The 14699-nt window shown below is 36.4% G+C and overlaps 1 protein-coding gene across 1 annotated transcript; it reads left to right on the forward strand.

Annotated features, from left to right (window-relative positions):
- The first annotated feature begins 208 nt into the window (after positions 1-208).
- LOC146140840 (sialin-like) lies at positions 209-10840 on the forward strand. The gene is made up of 8 exons (XM_083392717.1): positions 209-265; positions 1166-1369; positions 4564-4797; positions 6866-7040; positions 7458-7591; positions 9005-9166; positions 9976-10216; positions 10698-10840. The coding sequence occupies exons 1-8, from the start codon at positions 209-211 to the stop codon at positions 10838-10840; spliced, it is 1350 nt and encodes a 449-aa protein (XP_083248843.1).
- The last annotated feature ends 3859 nt before the right edge of the window (positions 10841-14699 follow it).

Here is a 14699-nt window from a genome sequence, read left to right on the forward strand (position 1 = left end):
AAATGCAAACAAACCGAACCACATTGACATTTAGGGTTCACCATTAGTTGCAAAGAAATCGCAGTGAAATTTGTAGCAGCCCGGCTCAATTTTTTAATGACTAGGGTTAAGAGGGTTTAAATATGAGTTATTTTCTGATAAGGATAAGAATAAAACTGTTAGTCGGTTCAGACATATTTTAGAAATTTGTTTGCAACCCTTTAACATTATGTCTTCAACAAACATTGAAGTGAGAAAATCGCACGAGTCAAGAGGATTTAAAGAGGTAGGTTATTTTACAAGATCTATCCGATTTACTTCTAATTGAAAAAACACTATAGCGAAGCAAATCCCTAAGAAAACCTATTTACGTTCTACATGTATCCTATAGGCCTTAGTACAGTAGTTCTCCACCTTTTATGGCTTGCGACACCCCTGAGAAATTATAAATAGAACGCGGCACCCATACAAAGTATTTTCGTAGGTAAATCACTAGACTGTCACTATAAACGGTACTGGAATAACGCACATCAACTCTGCACAATGTATAGGAAGTTTTAATTGGATATATTCAATTATAACTTTACACAAAAAGTTGAAGAGTTGAGCAAAAATCAGATTCTTAAAGATTTTCGAATATCTCTCGAAACCCATGGACATTAGAAATGGCACCGCAGGGTGCCTCGGCACCCCGGTTGAGAACCACTGCCTTAGTATATCCTTTCCCCAAGTTTCAAGCTAAAAGGTTTTCAATATCTCTTGGTTACGCAGGAAAGGTGTCGTGTTAATAAGCATGTCGCATGATGTCGGACACTTTATATAGATGTTGCGGTACGATTCAAACAGTTTTACATTTAAAACGAACCGCAAAGGTTTTAAAATATATTGAACAATTTTATTGCAACACGTAATACTAAAGTGGGTCCAAATTGCCGGTTACCATATCAATAATATTGCTTTGGAAGGACTTTTTTGCTACCTCTTTTATTAAATGAGGTTTATTAAAACTTTTTTTGGTTTACCTGTAGTTATTACTCATATTTAAAAAAAACAGAAGTGCATTATCTAGTGGAAAATACTGTTTCTATATGCTATATAGGCTTCTTAAAGAGCTTTTAAAACTAGACCTTTTCAAAATTAAAAAGGCAACACTGTCGGTTCAAATTGCCACAATTCTGTTTCTCAGGTAGCCACTCCGGGATTTTACATCAAGGCTCGCCACTCCCTGCTTTTGCTGCAATTTTTCGGAATGATTAGCTTGATGTTTTTGAGGAACAACATCAGCATTGCGATTGTTGCCATGGTTAACAGCACGCGTGACGTCACCCAAACCAACAACCAATCAAATTCATGCGTTGACCGGGGTGCTGGTGCGGACGAAGCTCAATCGGTAGGCATGAAATGAACGATCTTGGTAAAACGAAGAATAAATATATAACTAGAATAAATACTCGGTGTTGCATAAAGGTTACATATACGGTATTTTAATACTTTCGTGTTAGCCCGACGATGTAAAGCAGGGGTTCTTAAAATTGTTTTAAAGCGGGCCCCTAAGTTTTGATTTCGCTTTGCGTGCATCATGGTAGGCAAGGAATTTTAGTTATTACGTCATAAATTGACAATAAAAATAGACTTTCATAAAAGCGAAATGGAGTCTAAATAAATACAGTCAGCGCAAAACCGTCCATGTGTCGCACACTTTTACCATGTGTCGCACACTTTTAGTGAAAAGTAACTTATGTCATGTAATATGTGTTTTAACATCTGGCGATGATCATGTAACCTAACTTGTAAAACAAGCCTTATCTCCGTATGCTGTTCGCCGCTACTTGTGTGCAAAAGTAGTATGAAATGACAAAATTCTTCCCTATACGATAACAGTTTAACATACTATGGAATAAAATAGCGTTTATTTCATAACCGCGTCATACGCAACGTGAATCTTACTGTCTTATTCAACTTTGGCCAGATAATTGCAGTTCGCTTGCGCTTGTTTTAGGTTTTGCGTTATACTCTTTTAACGAACAGAACAACAGTCGGCCTGCCGATGACAGACAAACCACAAAAACATACAAATTAACCACTAAAAGTGTTTTTTCGTGATTTTTATCGCCGGTTCAAGTGTGGCTTTTTGTATTCGGTGCGATTCGAATGACAATTAGTTAATTGCCTTGAAAATATTTTATATGGTATAATACAGTACACCCGGGTATAATAAAACAAACCGCAGATATCAAACGATTTTCTGAAACGTATAGCTACGAACTTTGTTCGACAATCGCTATTTGTTCAAAGTACCTTTTTTAAATTGATAACGAATTCGTGCTTTTTTATTACAACCTTTAATTACCTTCATTGTGACGTTGCGTGACGTATGTTTCTGAATCGTAAGCAGGGGAGGTCACCAATTGTTAAATGCTTACTTAGGGAGGCAACCAGTAATGAAAAGTTAAGAACGGCCGTTCCCAGGTATAATACCTGTCATGGAGTTCATACATTGTATTAACTCTATGAGCCTATTGCCTTTTAGTATTTACGACCTGTGCACGCGTTGGTAATTCGCTAGCGTCCCAAGGCGCAGTAATTATTGCTTTACGTTGGAATGGTGATTGCATTTTGCGCCCTATATAACAGTGCGTGCGTTTCGTTCTTTGATACCACTTTAGTTCGATGCTCATGATTTAAAATTATATAACGAATTTATCACTATAATAAAAAAAATAATAATAATAATAATAATAATAAAAATTTCCACTCGAGACCTTTACATAATATTAACTGATTTATTGCGTTCTTTTAAAATTGATTTCGCCTTTCGGTGATGGCAGCTATGGTAATTGGTGACCTTTCTCTGAATCTGTTTACGTAATATATCCTAATTTATAGGTATTTAATATATCCTAAAAATTTTGTATTGGTTATGGCAGGGGTCGCCAACCCCTGGCACGCGTGCCACTTGTGGCACGCAAGATGATTTTGCATGGCACGCCAATTGATTTAACGCGCACGTTATACACCTTTAGAAAGTGCAACCATTAATCACTTCCACATCATTAACATTTCATTACTATTACATTACTAACACTAGCGCTAACTAAATGGTTGCACACATTGCCAGTTCATGTCACGAATAAGTGTCTTAACTGTGTTGTATTTAAGATTACTTTTTGTGAGCGTCATACTTGTTGTTTACCACTAACCGTTCGTATTACGTCGCAATGCCCTACATTTGGCGTAACGTTTACTACATTAAAGCAGGGCATTTGTACATCAGTGGTTCTCAACCACCGGTCCGCGTCAACTTTCCTGTCGGTCCGCCAAATATATTACAAATTTATATCTCAATTGCAAAAAGCAAGATGTTGAAGGCGGCTTGTCCATCAAATTTAGAACTTAGCCAGTTCCGTAATTTGCAGCATTGTGACGTAACATCGAGTTAACGGTCTACTTTGGACTTCATCTTACGTCACAATGCTGCAAGTGTTGTGCCTAACTGTTTAAATGTAGGCTACAGCTCGTTTAAGTTAAATTTTAGTACCAGTTGTATGTGAAAAACTTCAACAGAACCACGTATGACACGTATGATATCAAAAATACAGCAGCAAATTTCTCATTACATAGAAGTCTTCGTTATTTGCTTTTAAGTTGCATAATTTGGCATGATTACACTTTGGGTTGATTTTAATTTTTGAAGGTCTACCGGTTCGCAAAAATTGTTTTAAAATTTTACCGGTCCGTAAGCTAAAAAGGTTGAGAACCACTGTTCTACATTAAAAGTAAGCACGTTTGTTTTTGTGCGAGTGAGAAACCAACAAAAAGTGAAACTGATAGTTAACACTTCTAGGTATCGGCTTAAAAGCATCGAAGTATATTTAAAAAAAGATACGTAAATTGGATGTCAGATCACAGCAGGGCTGCTGAGTCGGACTCGGGAGTCGAGTAAGACCAGGTAAAACTACCCGACGTGTGCGGGTAGTACGACGTGTGCGGCATGCGCAGTACCAAATTTCGAAACTGATAAGGCAGAAAACTGTAAATTGTTAGGGTGGAATAGCATATGCTCGTGGCATATTTTCCATGACCATAGAGTGGATTGTGGAATATCCATCTTAATTTAGTTACGTAAATTGGAGAAATACAGAGGCTGCGTCGGACTCGGGACGTGATGAAATCTGATGTTTGGCCGGAGTCGGACTCGGGTTGTTTTTAACCAACTCCGCAGCCCTGATTGCCAGTGCGAAACCAAACATAAAAAACTGTTTGGCACGCGAGTTGTTCATTATTCATAAACTGGCACACTGCGTACGAAAGGTTGCCGACCCCTGGGTTATGGTAACCAACTTATTACTTATTGATTTAATTTACATTTCATTTCAATGGCGAATGTTTTATTTTCATCCTAATTTAATCAAACGTGGTAATTCACCGGCAATTGGCCGGAGGCACAATTGGTATGATGATATTCAAAAAAATGAAAATTTTTAAATATATCTGACAATTTTGACTAGAAATAAGAAAGAAAAAAGAAAAAAAGTGCGAAACCTTCTAAGAATGCAACAATACCCTGACTTATCACTTTTCCAGAACGGCCCTTTTAACTGGAATGCCGCAGAGCAGGGACTCGTTTTGGGCTCCTACTTTTACGGCTACGTTGCATCCAGCATTCCCGGGGGTTATGTCTCGCGCAAATTCGGCATGAAGTACCCGGTTGGCATTTCTGCTCTCGCCGCATCGGGACTCACCATTTGCACCCCCTTCGTAGCTAATTACAGCTTCGCGCTCTTGGTCGTCGTGCGCGTGTTGGTCGGATGGTTCCAGGTATAAAACGAGGGAAAAGCAACCGTCCGATTTGCAATCAGTTCGTGTATTAAAGGAAATTATCTTTTATCTATCTTTTAATTAATTTATTTATTTAATTTTGACATAAAGCAGTGGAAAACAATCCGTTTGGTTTGCTTTCTTTACTTTGGTCGGTTCGTGTATTGAAGGAAATTATCATTCGTCTATTCTTAATTAATTTATTGATTTAATTTTACCTTGACGAGGGAAAACAACCCGTTTGGTTTGCTCTCTTTACTTGTATTGGTTCGTGTATTGGATGAAATCATGGCTGGTCTATCATTAATTAGTTTGTTGATTTAATTTTGACATACCAATTTACTAAATAGACTATTTCCTGTGAGTTTATTTCGTATTCGTATTTATTTAAATATGTTTTAAAATTAGAAAGAAAAATGGTAGAATTTTCCATCTGCACTTAAAAGATGCTAAGTCGTCCTAGTTCCCATTTTTCACTGGATTTTTTTAAACTAAAAATCAAAGCACTACGTTCAGTCAATTTTACATTCCATCCAAACAATCGATGAGTAAAGTGATGCAAGTATATAGACTATAACGCAGGGGTGTCCAACTGCACTTGCCCCCCCCCCTGGAATTTCAAAATGCGAATATTAATATTATTTACAAGTGTAATATGTATTACTTATAAAGGTTAAAATAATATACATTATCCATTGCCCCCAGTGGCGTATCCAGGGGGGCGGGAGTTATTACCCCCTTTTTGTAAGTGATATTATCGTTTTTTGTTCGTTTTTGTCATGGCTTAACAAACTGTTCGAAGCGGCGTGCTTTTTAAGTAATTTGGTCACGCGTCTTAATCTAAAGCGAAACCAAAATCGAGCGCAAAACGCCGTTTTTTGTCTTTTGTTTGGTCGACCGTAAACGCTGGAAGTTTTTCTCTTTCGTTATTTGTTTAAGTTGACTGATTAGCAAGTGTGCATTCGACAATTGACAACGCCAAGTCAAACCTTCTTTCTTTTTTTCTCGCTAAAAACGAGAGTTATACGCAGTATGTTCCTCGCTATTCGGTCTCTGCGCTAATATCCGATGTTGGTCTAACATCGACATTTGTTTAACTGAAGCAGATTCTTAAAAGGAGGTATAATGGTGACTGTCGTGCGCGTTTCAAAGTATCCATTTTTAAGTAATGATGGTTAACGCAAAATTATGCTCTTTAGCACACTCTAAGACCACGTGTTAAGTGTGCAATGGACACACCTTGTTTCCCCTCAACCGCAGCTTGTAATTTAGCTGACTTGGCACACAGTTCGGCGCAGATCTAATAACACCTGGATAAACATTCTTTGTTTAGTATTGCAAGAGGCGAAAGACGTGCTTGTAATTTAGCGCTCGTTCCGTTCATGGAACTTGAAATTTGCGCTGCTGATAGTCGAATTATGTGTGACTACCACAATTAATCACATATACTTCCCGGTCTTGGTTTGTTTTTTTGCCTGAAGCTAACGATTGTACACCGTGATTTTGCAGCTGGCGCCTGACAGGATTGTCGACGACGCACGTGGTCGCTTTTGCTGGACGTATTTGGCTGTTTCTCATTAGTTTTTTTCTTACGTCTTGCAATCACCATTCTATGACGTCATACTGTCACTGTTTTATGGCGTCATTATTCATTAATGTCAGACGAAAAATAGGGGAATTTCCTAAGTTGAAAATTCAGGACCCCCCTTTTTGATTTTCTGGCTACGCCCCTGATTGCCCCCCCTGAAAAATTTTCTGCGGGTGACCCTGCAAGCTATATGATTTTGTGAATGCTAGCCTCAACTACAGAATAATGTTATAATATAAGACGTAATTAATTACCGCGATTGTTTTAATTGTGAGTAAACAGTGACAATTGGCTGTACAACAAATTTAGTCTTTTTTGACAATTGACTGAATAATAAATTTAGTATGTCTTGACAATTAACTAAATAACAAATTAAGTATTTTGGGGGGTCTTCTGTGCCATTTTTTAGTCGTGTGGCAAATTTGGCACGCGTACTAACGGAAAATAAAACGCTTTCGGAGTGTCACGCTGTGGTTTTAGGGAATCCTCTCCCCGGCTATGGTTGGATTATGGAATGTCTGGGGTCCGCCTCTGGAAAGAAGCTTCCTAATTTCTTTTTTTCTTTCCGGCACGTGCGCTGGTGCTTTCCTAAATCTACTTATTTCCGGGGTAATCGCTGAGGAATGGGGGTGGGAGGCTGTTTTCTATGTTTCAGGTGGGTTCCTTATATTTGACCAAAACTCTTTGGGAAAAAAAGGCCTTGGCTACCCAGTGTTTCTAATATTTGATTGAAACTGGCAATTTCCTTTTTTAAAACATTATTTGATTCATTTTACATAACAAGATTTTGTGTTCTGTTTATGTTGCTTGATACGCAAAATGTTGACCTAATTATTTGTATAGAATAGATTCTATTATTTGCCTTGGGACCTACTTTAAAAGCAGGAATCTTGGAAGACCTTAAGTCATTTTCGTTGTCTTGCGTTTTACATATCCTATTTGCAAGACAAAGTCCTGTTAGTTTTCGTCTCTAACTTAATGCGGAGATAAGAGGTGACAATTCAGATATCTAAATTTGTTATGAGGGCCATTTCGTTAACTGCTAAACAATAGTAGTTTTCTACTTCAATAGGGGGTGGCAGTGTAGTTTGGAGCCTCATGTGGATTACCTTGACATTCGAAACTCCCGATGAACATCCTAGAATTTCGGAACACGAGAAGACCTACATAAAAGAGACCACAACACAGGGCAAGGACACAACAGAGGTACAGACCCTTGGTTTTATTGCTATCTGCTTGCCACTTTATTTTTTAAAACACTAATACGGCAAAATATTGTTGATTTCGATCATTTTCAAAGTTCTTGCTTCACTTATAACTGCTTATTTGTTTGTTGCTACAATGCGAACACAGTAGCAAAGGATCAACGAAGAACCACAAAATGGTTATCGAGTCAGTTGACCCTGAAGGTATAAGGAATTCAGGTTACATAAGAAAATAGGAAATATCAACAATAAAAAGAAGATTAAAGCAAAAATGCATAAGGAACGTTGTTATAGTCATCACTATGCTTAACCTTCCAATTGCTCCAAACATAGTTCAAAATGAACTGGCAATATTGACGTGCCCATTGTGTTAATATTAACACTATATGTTTGTTTATATTAGTAGCCGTGTATTTCGACCAAACGTCCTAAATTATTCCACACAACTACGAATTTTAGGATTTTGTCTAAAGGCGACCCCATTAGGAACCAAAATGTTCCACTTTTTAGTCAGTAAACATTTTTCATACGTTAAGTTTGCTGTGATATTGGTCCGTTTAACCAACTTGATCAAGCGTGCTACTGCTCTCTGATGTGCTTTTTTATTTCCTTGCGTTAAATGTGAATGTAATTGTCACGTCACTATCTTGTAATTGGTCCAGTATGCTTGGTTTGAATTACTTGAGCATTGGCGATTTCAGTCATTCAGTTTAATATGCTAATTAACACTGCTTCCCAACCTTTTTTTAGTTCACGACCCACTTTAAATGCATGCTCTATTGTGCGACCCACAATGAGATCTGACCAAATTGTTTGGCAATAATTAAAAATGCAACTAAATGGAATTAAGATTAACAGTTACATAGAACTTGCATATTTAGGCTACCACTGGCGTATGTACTGAAACAGTTAATACGACACCACACATCTAATTGTTACATATTGGTTACATTATTGCATAAATGTTATATAATAATATGGCAATAATTTCCCGATCTAATAGAAAAGTGTAACATTTAGAAATGCTTCGCGACCCACTGGTTAGGAAGCAGTGTGCTAGTAGCAGGTGTTGTGTCCTGACAATAGTAATTTCACAATAGAATTATACATTTTATAGTATACCGTATACATTTTATAGTGTGCTTCAACAGTAGTCTAGTAAGAGGAGGTATTCTTTTTTTCACTTTCAATTATACATTCGAGCGAGAATTCGACTGGCAACAAAAGTCCCTCTTTAAGTTACATGTTGGTTACGTCTCTATGACCTATTTGCGTGACGATCATATCAAAAATGACCACTTAAAATGCTAGATCTCAATACATTGTTTAAAATCGTCCCGATTTTAAGATAAAAAAACGTATATTGCGTTTAAAATTGTTCAACAACAAACCCCATTGATGTTGATTTATTTAGGATATTGAATCCGCCTTCCAAACGCCGTGGAAGTCAATCTTCACTTCACTTCCCTTGCTTGCAATATGCATCGCGTTGTTTGCCACAAACTGGAGCAGCCTTGCCTTGGCGTCTGTGCTTCCTACCTATATGGCAACCGTACTCAACTTCAATGTGGCTGAGGTAGCTATGGTTTGTCAGTAATTTTTTAAAACGAAATTGTAATTAGATTTGATAGGTTGTTATCAACATATATACGACTTGTGTCGCCAAAAGCGCAAAACACAAAAAGGATATTAGACCGGTGGGCTCCAACGTTTAGCGACCCGAATTTAATCAAAATGGAATTAAAATTTACATTGCGACCCCATTTTGTTTTCAGATACGAATAAAAATATTTCAAATAATACTGGAACAAAGTCACACGAGCGATTGTATACCGGTACACAATTCCAGAGAACTGTGGCTACACACATGTGCATCAAAATGATCGTCTTAAGGAATTTTATTTAACATATAAATTTGAATTAAACACACGAACAAACAGAAAAACTTCAATTTGTTTTCAACAATAATTTGCATTCAGTGCTATAATTGCGCGTGTATACTGCATAGTATCCACTAGTTTTTGCAAACGCGGCTCAAATCAAAGAAATGTCACGTTAGCTGATTCGGCAGCTCATATAAGAGCTAAATCAGCAATGTTATCTAGAAAATTGTACTCAGTCACGTGTATTAGTGTGGCGTCATTGTGAAGTAAACCAAATACACAAATCGTACTAAAACAGTAGGAAAGGGTCAGTTATGGCGACCCCACAAATTTGTTGGCGACCCAAAGTCGCTACCCACTTGTTGGAGACCACTGGATTACTAAATATGACTTTGCATAATGTGTGATCATTCGTTGACTAAATAATAGCCATAGTGCAAACAATATATTGCAAAGTAATGGGCTATAAACATTGCCTATTTATTAAACGTTTTATTTGCAGAGCGGTTTTTTATCCGCCCTTCCCGATATTCTGAAATGGCTGGTCATGATATTGGCGGGATACCTTACCAGCCTTGCTCAGAGAAAGACGCAGCTGTCGGTCGAAATTTTACGAAAAGCAAACCAAACCCTGTCCCTGGTTGCTACTTCAGTCTTTCTTGTGTTGGCGGGCTACGTAGGCTGCAATGTGGCAGCGGCTGTTGCAATGTTCTGCTTGGCATACGGATTTACCGCCTTTGCAAGTAACAAGGGTTTCAAAAAGATTAAAAAATAAAACTATAGTGTTGCTTTTCCTTCGCGAATAATAGTACAGTTTTTGTTATCACGCATAAGTTTTTGTTATCACGCATAAGTGCGGGTGATTGGTAGCCCAAAAGTATTGTCATTATTTCTAAGGCAGACATAGAGTTGTAAAAAAAACAAAGAGTGTTTACATTTCAAATGTGCTGATTGAAAAGTATTATAGAATTTTAATTTGCGACTTCCCACTATACATGACCCGACCTAGCAGTCGAAATATAACAGTTGATTTTTCGCGCTTTTGACATTAAAACTAGTACCAAAAAAGGCGAAAAAAGCACCCAATTTCTTCCGGCGTTTTCGTTTTTAACTCACTTTGTCTTAAATATCAAATTAAGCAGAAGAAAACAATAAAGATAACCATCTTGGATTGACTGTTTTGGTGAGACGGTGAGGCTTTATCAAATGTTATATCTTTTTCAGCTCCAGGTTCCTTCGCAAACAGCCTTGACATTGCACCACGTTTTGCCAGTATCTTGTACGGCATCTCCAATACGATTGGAAACATTCCAGGATTTTTAGCACCACAAGTGATTGGATTTATACTCTTGGATGATGTAAGCTAAACAATGTTAATACACTTAGTCTATCTAAATTCCAAACCGTCTTCTAAGGGTTTTAATATCCTAAATACTTGTCCCTACCTAAATTAGTGAAAGCTTCCATCAATTAATAAATATATCGAATCTAAATAAGGTGTATTTCTAAGAATTGTAAACAGGTGTCCCGTTACGGCAATTTTAGGAAACGGCAAATTTAAAACTGGTAGATTTCAAATTAATCCATATGTTACTATGACTATATTTAATATATTATTATATGCATTGAACAAAAATTGGCTGGTACAATTTTAATAGTTATTTAAACTAAGCAACTAGAGTTGTAAGTAATGGTCGACAGCCACGGTTTATGCGCAATAGAACGCCTTGTTTTAAAATTTAATTTTACAGTACAAAATATATTTTAAATTTGATATTTTAATGATTAAAGAACTCGTTGGGTCGATGGCAATTCGTGTTCTGGATATCGGCTGGCGTGTCACTTTTAGGGGCAATCTTCTTCCTTCTATTTGCTTCTGGTGAAGTTCAGTATTGGGCCAAGCCAGAACAGTCGCCGACTACAGATATCAATGACAATATCTCAAACAAAGGTAAAACTTTATGCGGGTCGCAAACCATTGATGTAACTTTAAAAGGTGAGTCTTAGGCAAAGCTCGTGTATAAACTACAATATACCTTCCACCGTATGATCTGCCTTACCATTTATAAAGTGGAAACTGAATTCAAATGAGCAGATTGTATTATTGCTACAGCGATAAAGTCTCTGATAAACCTAAAAACGAGTGGCGTTAAGCACGATAAAAAGACCCACTTTCGCCCAAACAGTACAATATATGCTTAGACTTAAAACACTTATATTTTTTAAATTATTTCGTTGAATAAGGCCATAAGACCTTCGTTTATTGTGCTAAACCGACCTCGTTGCCAACCAAATATTTTTGATCTTAAGTTTTTATTTTTTTTATTAGGAAATTATATTGTTATTTTAAGCAGAAATTTTATTTTTGTTTAAGCGTGAACTGTTTAATACAGGGGTGCCCAACTCAAACATGCCGGCGTGCCAATTTTTATCCTATAACTTCTTTCCGTGCCAAAGTTATGTAATATAATTCTTTCTAATAAAGTTAGCAGTGCGCATTACTGCATCTAAATGTCCGTCGGTGAGCTGACTTTTGCTTTTTGTTTCTTCACACCAAACTTTATAGTTATGTGAATGCTAGCCTCCATTACAATATAATGTTATAGTATTAGAAGTAATTGTTAGTTGTCGTGATTGCAGCGATTGTTTTATATTGTGAATAAACAATGGCAATTTACTGTATAAAAAATTAGATATTTTTTCACAATTGGCTGAATAGCAAATTAAGTAATTTAGGGGGGCTTGCGTGCCATTTTTTATTTGGTCGCGTGCCACATTTGGCACGCGTGCCGCTTGTTGGACACCCCTGGTTTAATAAATCATAATTGCCTACCATTAATTATTGCATTTTAAATATTACATATTTTTATATTTTAAGGAGTCGACAATAATTGTTTGGAATTGGAAGACGTTTCAACAAACTTATGAAACGTTTGTATAGGCTAATCCTTCAGTCGGTTGTGAAAACATAAAGTTGAAGGAATTATTTCGCGGTATAAACCATGTTATCATAAGCGAACAATAAACCTTTAAAGTTTACTTGCAATATAATATATACTGTATGTGAGACTTAGCGTTGTGTGATTAAAGAAGGCGAAGGCTTTCTGAAAATCAAAATAGCCAGAGTTTTGATTACTAATTTTGCTAGATTGCAGAAGGTCATATTCAAGAGGGCAACAAAGTTAAGACGATACACATTAGCTGGGTGACGAAAAAAAGTGGGTTATCCGGCATTTTTCATAGAATTAGAAGGAATGTGGTATCAACGATTGTATGCCCTAGGGGCGGATTGAAGGTTTGTGTTTTCGGGACATGTATGTTTAAAGAAGTTACGTCACAAACTTATGTCGTAAACTGACGCCACAAAGCTACGTCAAAACGTAATGTCACAAAGTTACATTTGAACGTGACGTCATTATAGAGTAACCGTAGGAACACCACATGGTTAATTATTTTTTTTAAGTTGTAAGTTTGACAGGTGTTAATTTCAACAAAAGAATTGCATTGCACAAATATTAGCGATTCTAGCAAATCGAAAAATAGTAGTTTACGTTTTAAAGGCAAAACTTGATTTTGGAGGATGTGACGCGACGTACGGCTCACGATTTCGTCAAATCGAACTAAGATATACAACAAATTACAAAAAAAAAACGGTTAACAACCGCTGCTTTAGAGATAATCGCGTATAGACCATACAGAAAGGACTTTACACAAGTGCATTCTGTCTATACTGTCTAAAAAATAACAAAATCGTCCCAGTCAAGTCAGTTTATTTATTAAAGCATCACTGATATAAAATAAGGCGATAAAACAATTAATTTTTTTACCATTTGAGCAATATATTAACTTAAAAATAACAAACAACAACATGTAGCAAAATAATATATTTTTATGTGCAAAACTTGAGAATAACATCTTAATTTTATAATAAAATGTTAAATGAAAACATAACTTCAAAGTTCAACCCAAGTCATTTGACTCAATGACGTAAGTCCAAGTCAAGAAATTTGTCTTAAATACTTGTCAAGCCATGTCTTGGAAAAACAATAACTTAAGTGCAGTCATCTCAAGGGTGAAAACACAGTTTAAACTTTAAATGCACCTGCTTTTTGTGAAATCCTTATGGCAATACAAAACTGTAATTGTGTAAGTATAAGAAGCCTACTTGTTTGACGAAACAATACGAGGGAAAGTAATTAAACGACTGCGAGGTTATTCTTATTTCTTTCCCAAAAAAATTACCCGCACCCGGTTGGGCACTTTTTCAAATTACCCTTTTGACTTTTGATTAACAAAACAGAAATGCGTTTGATATGATAATTATTTAATATCCAAGAAAGCGCAAAATATAGGACAATTGCAAAATATAGAAAGGTTAAGAACCGCTGCTTCAGAGATAATCGTTCATAGCTATAGCGTATAGGCCCTTTGGAGGACTTACACAAGTGCATTCTGTATGGGCTGCAAGCGAAAAATTGCCCCAAAAAAGTAGCTCTCGTATTCACACAAGCCACTCCTATTATAGGTATGGTTAACAATTTACTCTCCGGACAGCATGTTTTAATGTTCAGCTATAGCATTACTAGCAACGAAGAAACGAAGAAGGTCATCGATGATCGATATTCTTAGGCCACTTAGTGAGCTATAATTGCGAAAGAAAGACTTCGATATAATTAAAGTCATACAGCAACGTGCTTCTTCTTGCTTTAGTCTATAATTGGTTTGATCATTTTTGTTTAATTAGAACTAGTGTTGAGTTTTATTATTTCAATAAAGATTTGTGGTAATTTAAAAGTTACGTTGATCTTTTTATGTGATATGGACTTTAAAAATTCCGTTTTTAAAAAACAATTTAACACACCAAGCCTGAGTAACCTAAAATAGGTCAATTTTTGCAATTTCGATAATATAATAAAATGAATCTCTTAGTAACTGTGACAGGGGAGCATTTGATTTTAAAGAGATGGGTTTGCAAAACGTAAAAAAACTTAATTAAGGTTAGGTCGAAATACATTTAGGCAAACCAAGCCTAAGAGTCAAAAGAATAACGCGAAGTTTTAAAAACTGGGAGTGTTATTGATAAGGCCAAATAAAACAGGTTTGGGTCGTTACAAATCTACGTCCGCTTGCGGCTGGAGTTTTGCTTGATTTGTTTTGGATGAGAACAAGCCTTTACTTTTAGAAAACTATGAGAACGGTTAAACATTAATTTATATAGCTTATGTA

Source organism: Ascidiella aspersa, chromosome 6, assembly GCF_963924565.1.
Source record: "Ascidiella aspersa chromosome 6, kaAscAspe10.2, whole genome shotgun sequence".
NCBI lineage: Eukaryota > Metazoa > Chordata > Ascidiacea > Phlebobranchia > Ascidiidae > Ascidiella > Ascidiella aspersa.